The 22,238-nt window shown below is 48.3% G+C and overlaps 1 protein-coding gene across 1 annotated transcript in view; it reads right to left on the bottom strand.

Annotated features, from left to right (window-relative positions):
* The window catches only part of SIN3B (SIN3 transcription regulator family member B), a 36,791-nt gene extending 16,489 nt beyond the window's left edge, over positions 1-20,302 (bottom strand). Inside the window, exons 1-7 of the mRNA XM_016157772.2 lie at positions 20,178-20,302; positions 19,828-19,934; positions 18,730-18,883; positions 12,411-12,611; positions 7,978-8,121; positions 1,565-1,687; positions 325-414 (exon numbers count right to left, since the gene is read on the bottom strand). Of these exons, the coding sequence (XP_016013258.1) occupies positions 325-414; positions 1,565-1,687; positions 7,978-8,121; positions 12,411-12,611; positions 18,730-18,883; positions 19,828-19,934; positions 20,178-20,279 (921 nt within the window). The 5' untranslated portion in view covers positions 20,280-20,302. The remainder of the gene's footprint in view (positions 1-324; positions 415-1,564; positions 1,688-7,977; positions 8,122-12,410; positions 12,612-18,729; positions 18,884-19,827; positions 19,935-20,177) is intronic.
* Positions 20,303-22,238: the final 1,936 nt, after the last annotated feature.

Here is a 22,238-nt window from a genome sequence, read left to right as displayed (position 1 = left end):
TCTCTATGCAGCAATTCACAACTCGGACAGCATGTGCACAGGCCATCTTGCTGGCCTGGCCCATTGACCCTGGGTGGGAGTCCCAGGACCATCCCTACTTTAGAAAAGTCACACAGCTGAGGAGCAGCAGACATGTGTCCTCAAACCAGGCTTGGGTCCTGAGCTCTGCTGCCTCCTGCTCACCAGCAGCCCGTACTCCCTTCCACTGTGAAAGTTAGTGCCAGCCCCTCCTCTCAGACTACCCAAGGGCTCCCCTTCCCTCCTGCTCCCTTCCCAGGAGCTCCTGCCCTAGATATCTGAGCCCATCTGAGCCCCAACAGTCACCTTGTCAAAGAAGGAGAATTCCTGTAGAGTCCCATACTTCCCCACAGCAGCGATTGACAGGTCTTTGGTACCACGTAGTTTCATTTTCTTCTGTAGAGAGAACTGTATGCCATCAGTGCCCTGTGCACCCCATGAGCAGCCCCTCTGCCCACCTTTGTCAGAGTAGAACCACTACCAGTACTGAGCTCTCCCAACGTGAAGTATCATGGGGATGCTGGATGAGGTCTACCCTGGATTCCCAGGGATGAATTTCTGAGGACCACCCACCCTGCATCTGAGACCTAGTAAAGGGTGAAGATCGCATGACCACCCTGCCCGAACTCTGGGATCTAAATCTTGGCAATTTAGGGCTTTTGATAACAAGTGGGGGCATCGAAGTTGGAATAGCACGGGAGCTGTGTCCCTGGATATGATATCAGAAATCTCTTTCCTGCCTGTTTTGTCCTGTGATGGTGATGAGAAGGGCACAAGAAGGGGAGAGAAAAAGGATAGCACCAGTGGGATCCTGGAGAAGTCTAGGTTTCACATTTCTGTGAAGACTTCTGTCTCTAAGCTGGACTAGGACATGAACTTGGCTGCACTCCTGAGGCATCAAGGATGCTACAAAACCATCTCCCAAGTGCCTGAAGAATGATGAGGATGTGTCAAGAGAACATGGGAGCCAGTCGGAAGGGCTCCACTGGCCAAATCTGGGATAGTCTGGACATCAAGATAAATTGAGTCATGGATTATAACCCAGAGTCCATGTTGATACGGGGAACTAAATAAAGAGAAAGCCCATCCTTACAGTAGAAAGTCATCTAGTAAATGCATAAGAAATGATGAAATTAGAAAATCACTATAACGTATGATGAATGCAACAAGGGATGGATCTCAGCCCTTCTCATCCTTCAGAAGGGCACCTTGTGCAGTGACCAACCTGCACAACTGTACATGGGGTCCTGCTGGGGAAAGAGTCGTGATGGTGAAAAGGAGTAGATAAAGCATTATATTCCGTTTCTGCAGGAGGAGGTAACATTCCTTACAACAATTTTCTGAGTCAAGGGAACAGATGAACAGCCACCTTAGAGGTGAGCCAACTTCCCAAGATCCCACAGCTGGTGCATTTCAACCAGACCAGGGTCCAGACTCAGACCACTGCCCGAGGCCTCCTCATGTTGCCCCCCAGGTCACCTACACAGAGGGCCAGGCTCCTGGGTGTCCACACACACAGACATCTAGACACATAGCTGATGGTTACCTTGGCCGGTGCTGATACTGGACGGAGGAGTGAGGGCCGGGAGCGCTTTTTGCTGTGTTCCAGGTTCTTTTCGTGATCGCTCTTCTGGACACTGTTCATTTCACAGGGCCCGTTTCCTGTGAACTAAGGACACAAACAAAGGAGGTGTTAGCACTGGAGAGACATGGCCAGGTCCACAGTGCTGATTCTCCGTTTGTCTGAGTGTACAGAACCGCCTTTATCTCGGCCCACAGCCCCAGTGATCACCGTTTGCTACAGACCAGGGCCTCTGTCCATACATGTAAGGTGACCCCAGCTCTGGAGACACTCAGATTTACTGGGTGAGAGACCAGTATACCCAGATCATCACAGTGATATGCCATGAGGCTGGGAGAAAGCTCAGACGGCTGAGATGGACGATGGGTGGCAACAGGCAAGGGAGGACTCAGCGTAAAACACTGAAGTTGGGCCTTGGTGTGTGGGGCTCACCCAGCAAACTACTGATAATTGGGGTCTTGTGTTCAAGTGCACCACAAAAAGGAAAAGTATTTCCGATAAGGGTACTGGCACGTGCAAAGCCGCAGCAGTACGAGGAAGCAGCTGATGGCTGCCAGGCCACTCGGGAGCCACCAGCTACTTTGCACTCCTTTTTATGAATGAGAAAACTCATCCTGGGGGTAGTGTCCTCACTCAGTGGGGGCTCTTTGCTGGTCCTCTCAGGCTCTACACCCGCCACTGACGAACAGGTCAGAGATGCTTGTCCCAAGCAGGGTACCTACAGGGTGTCAACAATATTTACAAAGAATAGTTCTGGAAAAATCTAAATAGGATTTGCACCGATGTGAACATGCCGGTAAGCTGGAACAGGTGTGGGAAGGTGGACAGACCACAGCTTTTCTGCAGGATGTGGACAGGGCTTGCGAGGCACACAAAATCACCCCACCATGTTGCCCATTTCCGCTCCCCCAAGGGACATGGAGACACCACGTGAAGGACATGCTATCGCCCCAAAGCGTGGGCTGGGTGAGCAAGTCATGCAGCATCCAAACAAAACAGCAGCATCTATCCGATCAGAGTGGGCTCTACGTCTCCGTGTCACGGCCAGGGACCGCACACCTGATACACTGCTACATGAAAAAAAGAAATCCTTGGGGCAGAACAAACAGGATGCCATTTTTTTTTTAAAAAAGAATAAACATCTGTTTGCACATGCAGAGGAAATTTCTAGAGGACACATAAGATACTTGTGGGTGCTTACTTTTCGTGCTTAATACTCTTACCGATACTTGATTTTTTCATGAGCACATACTATTTTATAATAATCGAAATAACAACAATAACGTCCTATTGTTAACTATAGGGGATAAACTTCTTTGAATAACAGTTATCTGAAGATTCAACGTTACACCAAGAACTTTAAGTAGAAAAATTCTCTCATCTTGTTATAGATGTCAGAACAGGCAGAACCACCAATTCCTGAGGGAAACAGGTGGGTGACACTAAGACACGCGCTGAGTGAAATGGGAAGCTAAAGAGGAAGCCCACTGCTTGCCCACTCAAGCTTGCCCAGCTGGAAGGTCAACATTAGGTAAATATCCTAATTTGTGAACACTTGAGGTAAACCCCAAAGCCCATTCGGTTGGAGGCTGGAATAGTCACTATGCTTGGCCTGTTTCTGTAAATAAAGTTTTATTGGCACACAGCCACACCTACTCATCGACATGGTCCAAGGCTGCTTTCACACTATGATGGAAGAACTGAGTCTTTGTGACAGAGGCTGCCTGGCCTGCAAAGCCTAAGATACTTATTATCTGGCGCTTCGTAGGAAAAACTCTGCCAACTCTGACCTATGATAAACAATCAAGTTTAATTGGGACAATATCAAATTTCACCTTTGGTTTCTTTTCCCTACAGTTTTAATAGAAATCCAAAAATCAATATAAAAGATCATGACCATAAAGATCACTTTATAAAACATTGTACATGGGTGTTTTTAATAATTTTTAAATGGATCCAATCTTTTTAAATGTATATGATAGCTCTAATCATCCAATATACACTAAAATACTTTGCTGGACTGACAACAAATGCCATTTAAAGAAACTGTGTGGGCAGGCAGTTTTCTGAAGAAAATGCTCATTTTATTTTAGGGCCCGCTTTGTCAGTGTCAAACATTGTAAAGTCCTAGTTGTGCCCACTAGAGGGTGCTGTGACCACAGCAATCAGAGGATAAGAAACTCCACTAACCTGCCAGGGACCAATTGCTTAAAGAATCACCACCACGATAAAAATTCAGGGAACTAAGACAGCTCTTGGGGAAAAAAAAAAAAAAAAAAAAAAAAAAAAAAGCTAAGAATTGGAGCGAGCAGTGTGGACTTACAGTTTTACCAGTTACCTAGTATCTGCTGTGCACTGCCCTCACGACCCCAGCAGAAGGGTCTCCCTACCCTCTATACCACCCCCTAGGGTGGTTGGTTCCACTTTCAGCTCAGCAAAGGTTCCAGGCTCACCCTGGCTGAGCACTTCCCTAAGGAATCGTCCAACCAGCCTAGAGGGAGACGTCCCTATGGCCACTTCCTAGATGAAAGAGCTGAGGCTCAGGGAAGTGACTTGCCAGGCTTCCACAGCAAGAAGGTGGCAAAACAAGACATGAACCGGGTGTTCAATCATGAGCCCTTGCTCCAGGTGCTGCACCCACCACCTCTTGTCAAGGCAGAGCTGCTCTCTTGAGCCTCCCTGCAGAATGGAGAAAGGGCATGTCTCTGGTCCCTAGACCTCCACCAGAGCAGCAAAAGCTGGCCAAGGACTTGGCCAGGCCTTTCTTTCCTGCAGCCATGAGGGTGGGCTGCCCATGGACCACTATGTGTTACTGGCAATGGCTCTGGGAAGGCTGGCCAGGGACGTCACCGTGTACCCATCTCCCTTTGTGGATGGAGTTCAGGGAAAGAGCTGTCAAGGTCATGGTCAGAGCTAAGAGGGGAGACCCGGATCCAAGAGGATGAGACCCAAAGACAATCTACCAAGTGTATAAGAAGGCAAGATGGGATTCACAGAGTATGACAGGATGTAGCCTGAGTTACCAGGGATGCAGAGGGAGGTAAAGAAACCTCTGACAAGCAGAGGAGGAAGACAGAGCACTGAGCATGTGCCGGGCCATGCATGAGGCACTCGAATGACAATAGATTGCTGAGTTCCCACCTTAGCAGGAGCGCCAGGTGTCTGTGTTAGAGAAGAGAATGAGGCCTGGGAGGTAACGCAGCAGGCTCAAGCCTGCCTGCAGCACCGATGAAGCCGAGCAAGTGCTATGGCCTAGGCTATGTGCTCAAGGGCTCTGCCCAGCCCTCCAGTCCCGAGGGCGCCTGAGGCTCCGGGAAGGTCAGAAGGACTGGCTACAGCTCTGGGACTTGATGTCGGCCTCAGTGACAGACAACTTCTCTGACCTGCAGTCAGGCAGTGTTTCATCGTGGCATCACCGCTTAGGGACAGTGCTCAGTGTCCAGGAGACAGTGATGAGGGGACAAGCCCCAGCCCATGCACTGGAAGTTCACCTGACTGGACCAAGAGTCTTCAAGGTGTCCAAACCCAGATTTCTTTTGCCCCTGATCTCCTCCCTTTGAGACCTGCTGACCCTCAGCCCTGCCCCTAATGCATCTTCATTCAGAAGCAGGACCTAGGAGAGGTGGCGGTGCCACATGAAGGGAGGAAGAATCACTCCTGTGGTCACACCCCATGTTGTCGTCAAGGGCAGAGAGGAAGGAGGAAGAAAAGAGAAACCAGAAGTCAACAAAGTACAAAGAGAAGGGAACTTCCTCAATCTGATAAAGGGCATTTATGAGAAGTCCACAGCTCATAGGACACTCAAGGCGAAAGATTGAAAGCTTTTCTTCTACAATCAGGACCAAGATGAGGATGCCTGTTCTTACTGCTTCTACTCAACATGAGGGTTCCATCAGAGCAATTAGGTGAAAGAAAAAAAAAGAAAGGAAAGAAAAAAAAAAGGAAGAAGAAAAAAGGAAAGGCATCTAAATTGGAAAGGAAGAAGGAAAACTCTTTATTAGCAGGTGGCATGATCTGATATATAGAAAATCCTAGTGAATCACAAAACTATTAATAATAAGCTAATGAACAGATTTAGCAAAATCGCAGAATACAAACTCAACATACAGAAAGCAGTAGTGTTTCTATATGCTAACAATAAACAACTGAAAATGAAATTAAGAAAACAATTCCATTAATAGCATCAAAAAGAATAAAATACTTATGAATAAATTTAACCAAGGCGGTATAAGACATGTATACTGAAAACTAAGAAAGGATTTCTAAAAGAAATTAAAGATTTAAATAAATGAAAAGATGCTGCATATTCATAAATGGGAAGGCTTAGTATTGTTAAGATGACACTATTTCCCCAAACAGTTGACAAATGCAATTCAATCGCTTTTAAGATCTCTATGGCCTTTCTCACAGAAATGGAAAAACTGATCTTCAAATTCACATGGAAATGCAACGGGCCCTGAATAGTCAAAACAATCTTGGAAAACAAGAACGAAGTTGGAAGACTCACACTTCCTTATTCCAAACTTACTATAAAGCTATAATAATCAACACAGTCTGGTGCTGGCGTAAGACAGACATGGAGGTCAATGGATCAGAATGGAGAGCCCAGAAATAAACCCATACAACTATGGCCATTTATTTTCAACAGGGTGCCACAACCGTTTAATGGGAACAGAAGAACAGTTTTTCAACAAGTGGTGCTGGGACAACCGGATCTCCAGATACAAAACAATGAAGTCAGACCCTTAGCTCACATCACACACAAATACTAACTCAAAATGGATAAACGACCTCAATATAAGAGCTAAAACTATAAAACTATTAGAAGAAAACATAGGTGGAAATCTTCCTGACCTCAGAATATTTGGTAATAAATTCTTAAATTTGACACTAAAACATGAACAACAAAAGAAAAAATAAGTAATTGGAATTGACTGAAATTTAAAACATATAGGTATCAAAGAACACTAACAAGAAAGTGAAAAGATGAAATACAAAATGAAGAAAAATATCTGATGAGGGTCTAGTGTCCAGAAACATAAGGAACTCTTACAACTCAACAACGGAGACACAAACTAAAAAATGAGTAAAGGACATGAGTGGCTATTTCTCCAAAGAAGATATAAGAACAGCGTTGTGGCGAAATTGAAATGGCAACGTTGTGGAGAAACTGAAACCCTAGAATACTGCTAGTGAGAACATAAAATGATGCGGCCATTATGGAAAAAAGTTTGGCAGTTCCTCCAAACTTAAACACAGAATTTTGATATGACACAGCAATTCCAATCCTGGGTATAGACACCAAGGAATTGAAAACAGAGACTCAAGCAAATCCTGTACGCGTATGTGCACAGCGGCACTACTCACAATTGTCAAAAAGTAGAAATGACCTAAATGTCTACCAGTGAATGAGTGGATAAACGAAATGTGCTCCATCCACACAAGGGAATATTACTCAGCCGCAAAAAGGAATGAATGAAGCACTGATACATGCTACGACGTGACTGAAACTTAAAACACCATGTTGAGAAAAGCCAGACACACAAAAAACACGTTGTATAATTCCATTTACATGAAATGTCCAAAGAGGCAAATCCACAGAGATGGAAAGCAGATTGGCGGCTGTCAGGGGCTGGGGGAGGGGGCTGGGGAGTGATTGCTCATAGGGACAGGGTTTCCTTCTGGGGCGATGTCAATGTTCCAGAACTAGATAGAGGTGGCGGTTATTCAACACTGTGAATGCATTACATGGCACTAAATTACATACTTTAAAATGGTAAATTTTATGTTACATAAATTTCACTTCAATTAAAAAAAAAAAAACCCTTATGTTCATGGAAAAGAAAAAGAGGAAACAGAAAAGAGCAGCCTAATGGGCCTCAGGCCACGGCAGGGGGAGAAGGACCGACAGTGCAGTCTGTGCCGTCCCTGTCCCAGTCCCTGCCCCAGGCCCCTCCTCTGCTCTCTGCCGCCCCCCACCCCCTTCATTGCCAAGTCCCTGCCCAGCCCCACCTGGTCCCTCCAGAGTGGGAGGTGGTGGGCCCTCCATTCCTCCTCAGGGCCCTGGTTACAGGCAGGTGGCTCTGCAGTCCTGGACAGCAGTCAGGAGGAAAATGAGGTCCCTTCGTCTTTGCCTCCCAAGCCAGCCCTCACCAACTGGCATTGTCAGTAGAGAAACTCTCTTCGGGATCTACTCTAGCTTGACGTGGAGGCAGAGCCTGTGACAGGAGCCTGCACGGGGGCCTGTGGGTGTCTGTACCCTGTGCAGCTCCTGGGGGAATCCAGCATGTCCTAGGGGTCAGACTATCTTGGCCTGGCCCTGGGGCTGCACCGGCTGAGAATATGGCCCACAGGCCGGGTGGGCGCTCTGTACTCACCAGGGACCGCTTGGCTTCGGGCAAGAACTGTCCAAACTCGGAGAGCAGGTCCTCTTGGCCCCGAAAGAGGTTGGCCACCTCAGTGAACACCTCCTCTTCAGACATGCCTCGGAAGGGCCGGCCCTTTGTGCTCAGCTGCTCCTTCTGCCGATTGTTGGGAAAGGGAAAACAGGTCGTTAGCCAAGGCACCAGGCACCCAGGCTGTGACATTCAGGCATTCTACTGTGGAGGAGAAGAGGGGTCCAGCCCCACCGCCCTGCTGACATCTCGGGGTGCCCTGCAGCAGACACTCTTGTCTAGAGAACAGTACTCCGTGCTTACCTCCCAACAGTGCTCCGCAACACGGTCTGAGCCCTGGCCACGGACGAGGCCTGAGCTAGGAGTGTGGAAGGGACATGGGCAGGGGCACAGTCATGAAGGACCTGGTCCCAGCACTCCCATGGACAAGGGGGCATGTTCTGCTGGGCAGAGAGGCACAGAGCTAGCACTAGGCCTTGAAGAGGAGTGGGTGAAGAGAAAGGGAAGTGACTTTCCACACCAAGGGACCTGTTTATCCTGTCCCCAAGACCTGAGGGCTGAAGGAAGACAACCTGACCCAGAGCTCAAAGCAACAAGATGAGGACTGGAGGGGACCTGGATTGAAAGCAACAAGCAGAACTCAAGCTGGACCTTAAAAATAAGTCCCTGTCGACTTTACACCTGAGAATGTGACTGAGCAAGAGGCACTGAGGCTGAGGCTCTCCTGGAACGCAGGCCATGCCCACCCCCAGCTACAAAGGGGAATGAGCCAACCTCGGTGTGTCTCCCACTCCTGGCCCCAGCACACTGAGGGAAGCTGGTTTTCAACCCTGCACCCATAGCACCTACTTAGGAGGGGGAAAAGGATAAGTGCCTCCCCCCACCACCAAAGTTACTGGGACACTTGAAAGCCAAAGAAAAAACAGGCGAAGACCAGTCAGTTCAGAGAATAAACACAAGTTATCTCTAAACACATGAATACAATGACCAAACTGAGTGATGTTTAAAGAAATACAACTTAAAACAGCACCACTTCACTCATCAGATCGACAAAGATGAAAGGAATGTGGTTTCCAGTAGGTGGAAAGGAGACAGGCACAACCGGGCAGAGGGAAACGTGGCTCTCCCTACGACCATGTGACAGGTGCGCACCCTGACCTGGGGCCGCGCGTTCTGGGAATGCTCCCTCAGAGATGGTCAGTTCTGCTCTAATCGTTGTTTGGAACATGCAAAGCTTTAGCATTTGATACATGTACTAAGGAATGATATCAGTGCAGTGTGAATTTTGTGATTGCTTATGTGGGAGAAATCCTGGGTGAGTGTAGAAAATCGCACCGGGCTGACCTGAGCAGCGTGGGAAAACACCCCCCCATCCATGGCCCTTCAACATCTGTTAAGGGCCACCCGCCCGAGCCATCAGGGGTTACTACGACCCATCCCATTTCAGGATCCCTCCTCCCAGCACCTTGCGGTGACCCATAGGCTGCAACCTTCCCACACCCACACGTGAGCCTCAGGTCTTTCCAGAGTAAAGTGTCACAGGTGCTCTAGTATTTGTGTCATTCTTAGCCTTTTAATGTGCATAATGAATGGCACTACCATTTTTAGTAGGTGCCTATCTTTTTTTTAAATGTGCACTGACAGATTCCCAGTGTTGTGCCCTCCGTTTTCTCATAAGTTCTGTGGTTGTGCAAACTTGCATAGCGAAGTCATTTTAATGAATGTCACATGTCACATCAGGGCAGAACTGGCTGTACCTATCTAAACACACACTGGGCACATGTATTAAGTTGGATAATGGAGACCAACTGCCCATGGCTGACCGGAGGCAGGCACTGTGAGCGGATGACCTCTGTTGACCACATTCAACCCATGGGTCAGCACCGCCAGCGTTACAGCCATTTTGCGGATTAGAACCTGGGTTCAGGGAGATGAGGGAAAGGACTCTGAAGGGGCAGGTGGCAGAGCTAAGGTCTGAACCAAAGCCCGACAGAGACGGAAACACAGTAATACAGGGCCAAATTTACCTAGAGCTGCTAACTTTGGGCCTCTTGGTCTTTTATAAGTCCAAACCAATGTTCTAAAACCAGTATAATTCACATGAAAATTCAGACTTCCAGCTCCTCTGAAGAAATGGACAAACTGAGGTCAGCGTCGCCAGGGAGCTTGTTTAAAATGCAGACGCTGGGCTGACCCTGAGGAGTTGCAACTCTGGTGTGAGGCCCAGGCACCTGTGTTTCTATACAACTCCCAGAGGCTCTCGTTGGAAGACGCCAAGCTTTATCCTCCCTGATGAGTCTCCTCTGACTGAGTCTGTGGCTCATCACTCTGACCTTGAATGAGTCTAACATCTCTGCCTTGATTCCCACTGCAGAACAGACACTTCGCAGGCTTCTTACTAATGATCCTTCCAACCCCGAAGCTGTGATGACCCCATGGAATCTGTGAAGGACCCATAAGCCCCTATGATCCCACACATCACCTCCTCACACAGATTGGATGTTCACAGCTGCCACTGCAACCGCTCATTTGTGAGAAGCAAGTCTCACTGCCATAGAGCACCATGCACTTGATGGGGCCCCGCACGTTGCCAGCACTGCCGAAGGCAAGTTTGTGTCAAAACAGCTCCACTGGGTTTACAGGAAGCAAAAGCTATCAACCCGATATTAAACATTTATGCTAAAAAGAATCTCAGTTCTTTACTTATCAAGGTTGTACAGTAGGCTTTGTTTTTAAAAGTGGATGCTGCTTATGACCAACAAGGGGAACCGCTGACAAAAAAAGGGGTTCTAGGGAAAGTAACCTCATAGAGTGATCTGATCATAAATTCCTAACTCAGCAGGTCACAGTGGGTCATCATGCCCCAGGCCTATAACTTCTTTTGTGAAAGGTTTTAAGCCAGCCCTGTCCATTCTTCTTGTGCACATGTTAACACACCTTTGAAATGCCAGAATACCCCTCAAAGGAGGTACTAACCCTCAAGAGAGCACATAATCTTGTTACCTATCCTGGTATCCAATCCCTCGCTTTCTCCAATCTTCCTTAGTCTCCTCCTTAATTTCAAAAGCAAAAAAGCTACAAAACTGTTATTTTCCAGAGCATTTAAGATCTTGCACCCTGGCATATGTTGTCAGTTTGGCTCAAATAAATTCTCAGAGGAATGCAGAAAATAAAAGTGGGTTCTGCTTAGAAAAATAAAAGGCATCAGAAACTCCATGTCTGGAAGAGGATGACACCCAAGCTCCTTGCATGACACAGATGTCTCTTGCCACTGGCCTTCCCACACTTCCTGTCAATTCCCCTGAAGCCAGCTATCTGCTCTGACCCCTGGACCTTTGCAGGCTGTTCCAAACACCGAGCATCCACCTTTCATCTGTACTTGTCAGCCTGATGGTTCTGACCCATTTGTCAAGATTTGACCTTAACATTCTCTCCCTGGCCCCCCAAGCGGTTGGCAACAGTTAAGACTGACATACTTCTATGCACTTCCCTTCTTTTCTGCCCCAATCATCTCTAAGTTTCTCCCACCTCTAGACTGAACTCCCAAGCAGTAGCAACCATTCATCTCTGTCACCCCAGCACCTGGCACAGGGCCCAGTTGTAATGAGCAAAAATAAAAGCTGTGTGGCCTAAACAATGACGGAATTATCTTATAAAAAGAGTGTCCCCTAGGTTCTTTTAAAATCCCTCTGATGTGTGTTTCTTAGTACTTCTTCGGCGCGAAGGTACAAATTTACTCAAGGAGTAAATTAAAATAAAAGCTAAACAGAACTCCAACAGGTATTTGTACACCCATGTTCGCAGCAGCCAAAATGTGGAAGCAACCCAAGGGTCCATCAACAGATGAATGAATAAACAAAATGTGGTCCATGCACACAATGGAATATCATTCAGCCTTAAAAAAGGAAGGACATTCTGACACGTGCTACAATATGGATGAACCTTAAAAGACATTATGCTGAGTGAAATAAACCAAGTTACAAAAGGATAAATACTGTATGATCCCACTTATGTGAGGTCCCTGGAGGAGTCAAATTCATGGAGACAGAAAGTAGAATGGTGGGTGCCAGGGGCTGAGGGAAAGGGATGGGGAGTTCATTTTTAATGGGGACAGAGTTTCAGTTTTGTAAGATGAAGAGTTCGGGAGATGGATGGTGATGATGGCTGCATGACAATGTGGATGTACTTAACGCCATGAACTGTATACTTCTTAATGATTAACATGGTAAGTTTTATGTTATGTATATTTTGTCACAGTAAAAAAAATTAATGCAAAAAAAGCTTATCAGATTTTTACAGGATTTCATGAATTCAAACAAGAAAATCTGAAAGCTTCCAATGCACTGGCCATTTGATGACTGTCTGCCTCTACCACTGGCCACGAACAGCCAGAAGTGTGACCCAAGACCTCTTACCTGGTAAGTGTGCAGTATCTCTAAGAATGACCTGTAGATCTCAGGGTGGTCCAGAAAGCGGGTCTTAATCTTGTTCACGTAGCTGATGGCATTGTTGAACTCCACGGAATCCGACTCCAAGGGCACCTGGGCTTTGTCCTCCTTGTACAGCAGCTGTTGCTTGAAGTTCTCAGCACAGTCACTGTGGTTGTGCGAATTCTCCTGACAACATGACAGAGAGTTACTGTCAGCCCAACACCAGGAACAGACTGTGACAAACGCCAGACCCAGCCACCGTCTGTACAAGAACAAGCAAAACCTAACATAGAGCCAAGTGTTTTAATTAGATGTAGAAAAAGGTTACTTCTGGGGGCCTGGAGGGAGGAATGGGGAGCAGGCACAGAACATGCTGACAGCTCCTCCTCAGCCTTCTGCGGGCTGACATGCTCCTGGGAGAGTCTCCTGGACTCGCATCCACCCGACCTTTCCCAATCGATTTAGAGAGAACATGAAGGTCTGACACACTCTACACTTTGAAAAATTAGTGTTCGGGAGTAAAGTATAAAATGTGGATTGTTTAATCCTTTCTGGAGTGGAGTTTGGGCTCTTTATAAAAAAAGTCTTTTGCCAGCCCATTTCAGGTATAAAAGAATCTGCTTTCAGTAGGTAAGGGGGGCCAGCCGTCTAGGCTGCCCATGTTTGCAGGACTTTTGGCGCTAAGCCCAGGGCAAGTCACTTGAGATGGGCCCTGATCAGTCATCAAGCATGCCCTCTATTTGCGTGTTTTTCTATCAATATAAATAAAAATAAAAAATAGCCACACGCGTCTCTTTCCTATGCACTCAGAATCCTAATTTGTGGTGGGACAGGACCACTCCCCAAAAGAGGTGATGTTTATGTTTCGAAACTGGAATTTTGCATGTGGTTTTGATGACCGCCTCTCTCTACCACTGACCAAGGCTGGGCCATTAGGAGTGACCCTTGGCATCCTGCAGGTCCCCAGCATGTGTGGCCTGGTTCTCAAGAAGTCTTCTGGAACCACCCTATGCCAAACTAAAATGCCACTGTCTCCCAGCACTCCGAGCCTCTTCCTTGCTCTATTTTACTCCATGGCACGCATCACCTTCCTACACATACTTATTTTGTAATCTGTCCACCCTGACCAGATGGCAAACACCACAAGGGCAGAGATTCTTACTTTGTTCATGACTGCGTCCCCATAGCCTGCAACAGAGCTTGGAACAGAGCGGGCTTTCTCCAATGCTGGGAATGAGCAGGTGACCAATGAAGGAACAAACTAAGTCTACTGTTTCCATTGTCTAAGTGCACGGCGCTTCTCCTATACCAACTGCTGACCGGAAGGCTCCAGCAAGGTGGGGAAAGCTGGGTGCACTGCCATCGTCGGGGTGGGTATACGAGCCAGGTTGGGCTGCCACAACAAAATAACGTAGGCCGGTGGCTTCAACAACATAAACTTATTTCCTCACAGTTCAGGAGCCTGGAGTACAAGTTCAAGGTTGGTTTTTCCCAGGGCCTCTTGGCTTGAGATGGCCACCTTCTCGCAGTGTCCTCACATGGTCATCCATGGACACACATCCCTGGGTCTCTCTGTGTGTGTCCAAATTTCCTCTTCTTATAAGGACACCAGTTTGACTGGATTAGGGGTTACCCTGAGGGCTTTATTTTACCTTAATTACCTCTGTAAAGACCCTATCTCCAAATACAGGCACATTCTAATGCACTGAGAGTTAGGACATCAACGTAAGAATTTGAGGGGAACACAGTTCAACCTATAACAGTGGCTATAGAGGCAATCTAGAAAGTCTGAGCTGAGTAGATCAGAGACACAACAGATCCAGAGCAGTCACCATTCTTAATGCCATTTCTCCCTGCCAGTGGAATTCATTCTAAGATACTCTGGGGATCCTCTTCCTGATTGCCTTGGGTGGAAAGAGCTAGAAGGAGCAGGGGGAGGGAGTAGCCCTGGGGTTAGAGTTTGCTTCGGAGGAGGCTGTGTGCTCACAGGAAGCTCACAACCACTCTAACGGGACATTTTCAGGCACCACATGCCTGTTACAACCCCCTGGAGTGAGTCAAATGTAACAAGACAGAGAACCATCCCTAGAGACCAGGGCTTCACAAAATGGGCCAGACAATAATGGCGCATCCCCTATGGCACAGTCTGGTGGGTCTTTAATAAGTTAAACATAGTTATCATGTGAACCAGCAATTCCACTCCCAGATATCAACCCCAAAGAACTGAAAACAGATGCTCAAACAAATCCTTGTACACACGTTCATAGTGGCACTAGTCACAATTGCCAAATGGTGGAAATCACCCAAGTGTCTATCAGCCGATGAATGAAAGCACAAAATGTGGTCCATCTACATAGCGGAATATTTTTGGCCATAAAAAAGAATGATATTCTGATTCATGGAAGCTCTGATACAATATGAACGAACCTCAAAAATGTCATGCTGACTGAAGGAAGCCAGACCCAAAAGGTTATATAGTGTATGATTCCATTTACATGAAATGTCCAGAATAGGCAACTCTAGAGAGACAGAAAGTGAACAGTGGCCGTCAGGGGATAATCGGGGGTACAGTTTCTTCCTGGGGTGATAGACACATTCTGGAATTGGTGGCAGTTGTGTGATACTGAATATACTAAAAACCACTGAATTGGACACTATAAAATGATTATGATGATGAATTTTATATGAAAATTACAATTAAAAAATTTTAACATACTCTTAGGAAAATGTAAAAAACACAAGCCATAAAACAAGCTGGATTTGGCCCACGGACCATAGCCTGCCAAATCTCTGCTCTGAATCTTCTAGAACATTCAGTCTTTTTCTTCTTTGCCTGCTCTGGTCCAGGAAGTTAGAAATGTTTCCTAGATGCTGATAAGCCACCCCTCATGGCTGACTCGTCCATCTGTCTACACACAGCCCCGCCTCAATATTTACGACACCTCATCAAACATCACATTCCAAGCACAGAGCAGCAACCCCCACACTCCTCCTCAGACATGTCATCTCTGCGGGACAGCAACTTTCACCCAGAGGCACAGGCGTCCTGGATCACCTCGGACTTCTCACTCTCAAGGACATCCCATCCCCGGTCTGTACCATCATCGCACTCTGTCTGGATCACATGGAGCCCCTCCCTGCCTTGCCGATCCCCTCTGCCTCTCAGTCCACTTCCAGCACAGCAGAGTGGCCTTTCCAGAACTCTCTGACTTCCCACATTCCTGGTTCTCTTTCCCACCCTTTCCTCTTCACGCCCTGACCACACTGGCTGTTCCTCAAGCACACCCACTCATTCCCACCTCAGGTCTTTACTCCCACCACCAGGAAGACCCCTCCCCACCGGACGCAGGCATGGCTCCCGTTCCCCTCAAGCCCTGCCCCTGCTGTCTTTTGCGTGCAGTGCTGAACTCCCTTGAATATTTCATAGCTGTCCATCTGCATCTCACGAGTCCATGCAAGCACTCTGAGGGCCCGATGCAGAGGCGGTCTACACCTGCTCCATGGGTGACTTAGGCACAAACTGAGAGACAACCTGCCAGGAACTGACAGAACTCCAAATGACCCTTCCCAGAGAGAAGACAGTAGGCCTCCCTTTGAATACAACAGGGCTACTTATCGGACGAGCTGTCCCTAAAGGTTAATTTTTTCATCTCTGTCCAAGCTGGCTGTTTTCCCAGCCAAACAGAAAAGGGATGGCTCCTAGGAGGCAGGGTTTGCCCTCGATGGGACCCACTGACATCCAGTGTCTCATCCCATCATGTGCCCGGCACCATCCTGAAATGGTGACACAGTTGTGACCCAGGCAGACGAGGGTCCTGCCTGATCTGGAGGACTCCCAGTTTGCCAGGGAAGGCAAATCAACAAGGAACAGTGGATTTTTTATTTCTTTTCCTGACTTTCCTATTTTGAAATATATAAAACAGCACAATGCAAATACTTGGGGGTGAGAGTGGGGGGCTTTCTGTGGAGGTGACGTAACAACTCAGGCCCAAATGACCACATCCAAATGGCACTGACACTGGAGGCTGCGGCTCCAGCCAGGAACATTCTCCCACCATAGTTCCCTGGCTCTCCTGTGGCCATGCTTCACACGTCATGGCACATCTCTGTCTTCCCTTTTAGACTAGTGTTCTCAGCTGGGGTGATTCTGCCCCGCAGGGGCCACCTGGCAACACTGCAGACATTCTTAACTTGTCGCACTGGAGGAGGGTGAGCTACTTGTGCCATGTGGAGAGGGGATGCCCCTCAGCCTCCTACAGTGCATAGGACACCTCAATGAGAATGATCCAGGCCCAATGGCAATGGTGCGAAGGCTCAAAAGCCCTGCACGAAGGGCTCCCCAGAGGCTGGGATGCCCTTATTTCTCTTCCTCGGCACCTAGGAGCTACTTCCTCCTTGTCTGTAGTTGACAGGATTCATGACGAGGTGAAAAATGGAAAAAAAAAAAAAAAAAAAAGACAAAGCTGTGCTTCAAAATAGTGAGTCTACAAAAACCAATTAAAAAGAAATCACCAGGGCATTGGCACGTGGGGAGCCCTGTAATGATCTCTGACTATTGTGGCCTCTGCAAGGACTCCAGGAAGCCAGAAGGACATCTCGCTTATGTCAGGAAAGGAGAACTGCTGAGAAGTGGGGCTGGAAACCCTGCAGGTCCTCAGCGTTGACTGAAATTGAGTGGGCTGGTATGTTCCCGAATGAACCTCTCCAGCTGATAGAGGGGGCCCTACATGTGGCTGCAGTGAGATTATAAAGCCCTGATAAGTGGCTGTTAAGTAAGTCCTCTCATGTCTTTCCTCAAATTAATGGACCTTTGTCACCCAAGCCACCCAGGGGGAGACAAGACTGGTCTGGTCTGTTATCTCCACCACAGTCCTCTCTGGAGTGTGTGGAACAGCAGGGGCCCCACAGCTCTCTGGGGGGGTGTGGGGAGGAAGGGCCCACTCTGTGCAGTTTAGCTGTAGTACCCTGGAGGGTGGAATGACTTCGCTCTCTGCCCTCAGCTAATCAGGGATTGAGACAAGCCATTTCCACATGGGGAGCGCAATTCAGGTCCTGGATTGTGCTCTTTCATAGCAAGCAATGGGAACAACACCCCGCTTTTATAGGGTGCTTCAGATACACAAAGTGCTCCATGCACAATGCTGCCAACAAGGCTGGTTTTCTCCCACAGCCGTGATTGTTCCGGAGGTTAATCCTGCCGAGGCTTTTATCCCTGGAGACAGGAGCCCCACATCTGAATCCTGGGGCTCCATTCACAAATGTGAAATGGAGGTTGTTTGGAATTCAGCGGCTACAGGCTTCCAAGTTCCTTTTTTAAAACTGAGAAGTACTCTTTGGCTTTAACAAGACGCTGAAGGCGGAGCTTGCTTGTGTAGGCCTCTTGCTGTTCTCCTTCTGGATCTAACCCCCTCAGTGACAGGACACTCCTCCAAAAGAGGAGAAACCTGCAAAATGCTTTCTGTGGCAGATTTTTACCTTTCTCACTAAAACCCTTAGGGCAGAGATGGAGGACATTGAGAGCTAGTTCATTCAGACCAGTGGTTCTCAATGGGGACAATTTTGCTCCCAGGAGACATGTGACAATGGTGACATTTCTGACTGTCTTCATTGGTGGAGGGCGTAGTGGATAGAGTCAAGGACACTGCTAAACATCCTCCAAAGCTCTGGCCAACTCCTCCACAACAAAGCTTATACTTTGAACGGCAACAGGGTTGAGGTGGAGAAAACAATGGTAACTTTATAAAAGTAAAGCTCAAACAGGCTTTCAGATTGCAGAGGAGGGAGCAAGCTGTCACCAAGAAAGGGACCTAAGCCACAAGCCTGAGCTGAGCCAATGACCTGGCTGGCAATTAAATGCAGCACAGCAATAATAATAATGGCCACCGACACCCACACTCCAACCACTTCACTTTGGGGGTGGCATCGGAGTGACCACATGCCCAAGTACGAGTGTGGCCTACCCAGTGCGTTCATAGGAAAAGCCTCAGGCCAAGACCATGGCCACCAAGGATGCAGTTATTTTGACTGGACATAAAACTATGTTAGAAGAATGCCTCCCTGATATGCACTAACACATCCACTCTTTATTTAAATCCTCCAAATGGATCAATTTGGGAAGCTGAGACTGACTGTGTAGGTGTTTCGATCTATTTTGATTTGTGCTAGGAATGATTAGCATGTCTAGAAAAAGACCAGATTGTCACCGGCTTTCTGGCAATGCGATATACGAGACGTGCTGCCCAACCTGAGTACCAGGGCAGGCCGTGTTATGGCTGGGATCACTCAGACCAGTGCAGTGCCATACCTGGCTGGACAGAGGCGACTGTATGTTTAACTTGCCATTCTTGGGAATGTCGATTCTGTATCCGAGGGGGAGGAAAGCATTGAATCCAACAATGAGGTCAGGGTGTTCGTGGAACAGCTGTGAGACTCGTCGGATGACTCCAGGAGTATCAATGCTGAAACAAAGAATAAAGTAGGCAAAACTGTCTCAAGGAGGAAATTAAAAACAAAATCTACTCCTAACTCTCTTAACAGTGCCACATAACCAGCTTCTCAACGATAGTGAAACACTCTAAAATGTGACAGGGGTGATTCTGCTGACTGTGTTCTACTTCCAAAGCAGCCAGGGCTGGGCTCCCTGTGCCCTCCTGAAGAGAACCACAGAGGGATGGTGTCTCTCACTTCTGTAGTGGGGGCCAAACCCTTATCATCATGCTTGTGGAAGGAAACCAGGCTAGCTCTGCCATATTTCCTCAGAGGGAGAAGCAGCATGGTGGGGCTGTGACAATGGAGAACCTAATAGTTCTAGTCCTGTCTCTGCCCCTGGCTCACTCTAAGCCTCACTAAGCCTCCTGGCAAACATGGGCATGATCGCGAGGTCCTCTATGGAGCTCTAACCCTCCTGACTCTACGCCTGCGAAAACAGTTAATGTGTTTTAAGCGCCTTCAAAAGAGCCAGGTCCCTTACTAAGCATTTTATGTGCATAACTTCCTAGCAGGCCTGAGACTAGTGCAGCACTCACCTTGGGGACAAGATTTAAGGGAGAGAGGGTGCCGAAACATTCAACAATTAAGATACATAACATTTTAATGCAGAGCTTGGAGGAAAATCATTTTTAAAAGTCCTGGATGAACAAAATTCATTTAAAAATCAACATTCTGAAGAAAGGCAGGCTCCGACTCTGCTGGTCAGATTAGCTTCTCTTGCCTCACCCTGATACCTGCCCTCCTTCCAGGAATTCAGCTCTGCAAGGGAGGGCTCTCCACTCCCGTTTTTTAGAGGAAGGAACTGAGGCTCTGAGAGGTTCTCTCGACCTGTGCAAGGTCACCCAGTTGGGGGGCTCCCACCCTCCTCAGCCCGAGGGCGGCCCCCCGGGGTGGGGAGGGGCCCCATCGGTACCTCTGGCTTTTGAATTCCTTCATGATCTCCAGGAAGCCGTTGTAAGTGGCAGGGTCGCTGCCGAAACGGATCTTCACCTGGTCTAGGTAGGTGAGGGCGTCCTCCACCTGCGGGAAGGGAGGTGGGGGGGTCCCGGTGCGCCGGGGTCAGCGGAGGGGACGAGGGGCAGAGGTCCCTGGCAGGGAGAGGGACCTCCGAGAGGTCCTCCGAGGAGCCTGGGTGAGGGGTCGGGGGTCCCGGGCCGCGCAGAGGGGAGGCTGAGGAGGGGCCGGGTGGGGCCCGGGTGGGGGTCGCAGGCCTGCAGGGCCCGGACGACGGGGTCCCCGAGGGAGGGCTGGGGCGCCACTCACGTGCACTGGCAGCTTCTCGTGGCCCCCGGAGCCCGAGCGACCCCAGCGGGCGCCGCTCAGCCCCCTGCCCGCGGGGCCGCCGCCACCGCCAGCGTGCGCCATGTTGGAAGTGCGAGCCGCTGCCTGCCCCGCCCCCGCCTGCTGGCTGGCCGCGCATGCGCTGCCTCCGCCCTGGGGGCGCGGCCTGATGAAGTCAAGAGGGGCGGCTGCTTGAGGACCTCGCCTTGGGCTCTTGTCCCTAAAACTGAAGTACTAGTATAGCTCGGGTGGGCAAACCAGGCCTGCTGCCTGCTTTTGCCCGGCCTCACGAGCACGTTAAGAATGGTTTTTATATTTTGTAGAAGTTGGGAAAAATCCCAAAGCAAAGACTTTCGTGACACGTGAAAATTCAGAAATTCAAATTTCAGTGTTTGTAAGTAAAGTTTTATTGGAACACATGCACGGCCGCTCTTTACTTATCATCTCTGCTTTTGCGCTACAGCAGCAGGGGAGTAGATGAGACAGATGCCGAAGTCCGCAGAGCCTGATGTATTTACTAAAAAATGGCGATGGACCCCCCGCTTTCCAGGGTTGATGTGATAATGGAGTATGGGCACACAGCAGCCTAAACACAGCCCTATGTGTCCTTCAAAACACACTGGAATGGCCCCTTCCTCTGCCCTCCCACGGTCCCTTGTACATGTCTTTTTCGTGCTTCATCTCTAACACAAATTTCTGACATCAGTGAGCATTTATCAAATAAACGAACATTCGATCAATGACCACATATCACTTTTTATTTGTGAAGAGGTGCAGAAAAGCCGAGGACACATTGGCAGTGAGTTTATCATTTACCAGGCACTGTGCTAGGTGTCAGGCATGGAATAGTTCTCCAATCTGCAGTTTGGGCAGGCTTGGCAGAAATAGCTCATATCTTGCCCCGTGGTGTCAGCTGGAAGGCTGGGTCCAGAATCCTCTGAAATTTTACTAACCTGTTTGTCACTTGCTGCTGTATAGGCTGAGACCCATGCTGGGGCCTCCTAATGCAGCCATAGCTTCCTCACAACAGGACAGCTGGGTTCCAAGCACCATCGTTCTGAGAGGAACACGAGCCAGGTGGAAGCCACATGTCACCGAGTCTGATCCAGTTTCGGAAGTCACAGGGAATCTTTTCCATTGCAGCCTTTCCATAGTGGCCAGATGAAGTCTTTCCCTAATTGAAGAGGAGTGCAAAAAGACTCCAGAAGTTGGGGCGTGGCCAGGGTCTGGAATAGCATAGGGGACAAAATAATGCCATGACTATTATGGGAAAATACACCCTACCACTTCAGGACATAACACAGTCTAGCAGGGGATGAGGAAGGCTTCCTGGAGGAGGTGGCATTCTAGCTGAGTTCTAAAGGATGTGTAGACATTCACCATGAAAGTCAGAGGGAACAGCTGTGCAAAGGCCCTGCCATGGGAAGGAACATAATATATCTGAACTAAAAAAAAAAAAAAAAAAAGTCCAGTGTTTAAAAACTGCAAGGGAGTGTGGGAGTGGGAAGAGGGTGCAGGATAAGTGTGGAGAGGCCAGAGGGGGCAGTCCACTCATCTTGATGGGATGAATTAAGAATTTTGGTCTTGGCATTTCACAAATGCTCTGACTGGGAAGTGACTGGAGGGAAGCCAGGGAAGGTGCAGGGAGACTGTTCCATTGTTTAAGCAAAGGATGATGGTAGCTCAGACTAGGGTGGGAGCAATTAAAGTGGAGAGAGGGGTGGAAAGTGGTGATATTTAGAAGGTAAAGCAGAAAGTATATGGTATTGGCTGGATGTGGAGGTGAGAATGAAGGAAGCAATGAGGATTCATGGCTCCCAGCCTAGAAAGGAATTCTGCTTGGTTTGAGCACATTCCTGTAGGAAAAGCAGCTAAGGCAGACTAAGCCCTTGGAGGCCACTAGATGTCTGGACAGTCCTTGTCACACTAATGCTGTCTGGCAACCTATTAGGCACTGTTCTGGAGGACCAACATGTATGGGCTTCTGACACGCCAACAGGGTCATCATACAATACCCCTTGCACCGAAGAAGTGAGATTCTAT

Source organism: Rousettus aegyptiacus, unplaced genomic scaffold (assembly GCF_014176215.1).
Source record: "Rousettus aegyptiacus isolate mRouAeg1 unplaced genomic scaffold, mRouAeg1.p scaffold_m13_p_16, whole genome shotgun sequence".
Classification (NCBI taxonomy): domain Eukaryota; kingdom Metazoa; phylum Chordata; class Mammalia; order Chiroptera; family Pteropodidae; genus Rousettus; species Rousettus aegyptiacus.
Note: the sequence above shows the minus strand (reverse complement) of the source record. Positions and strands in the feature narration are given on the sequence as shown.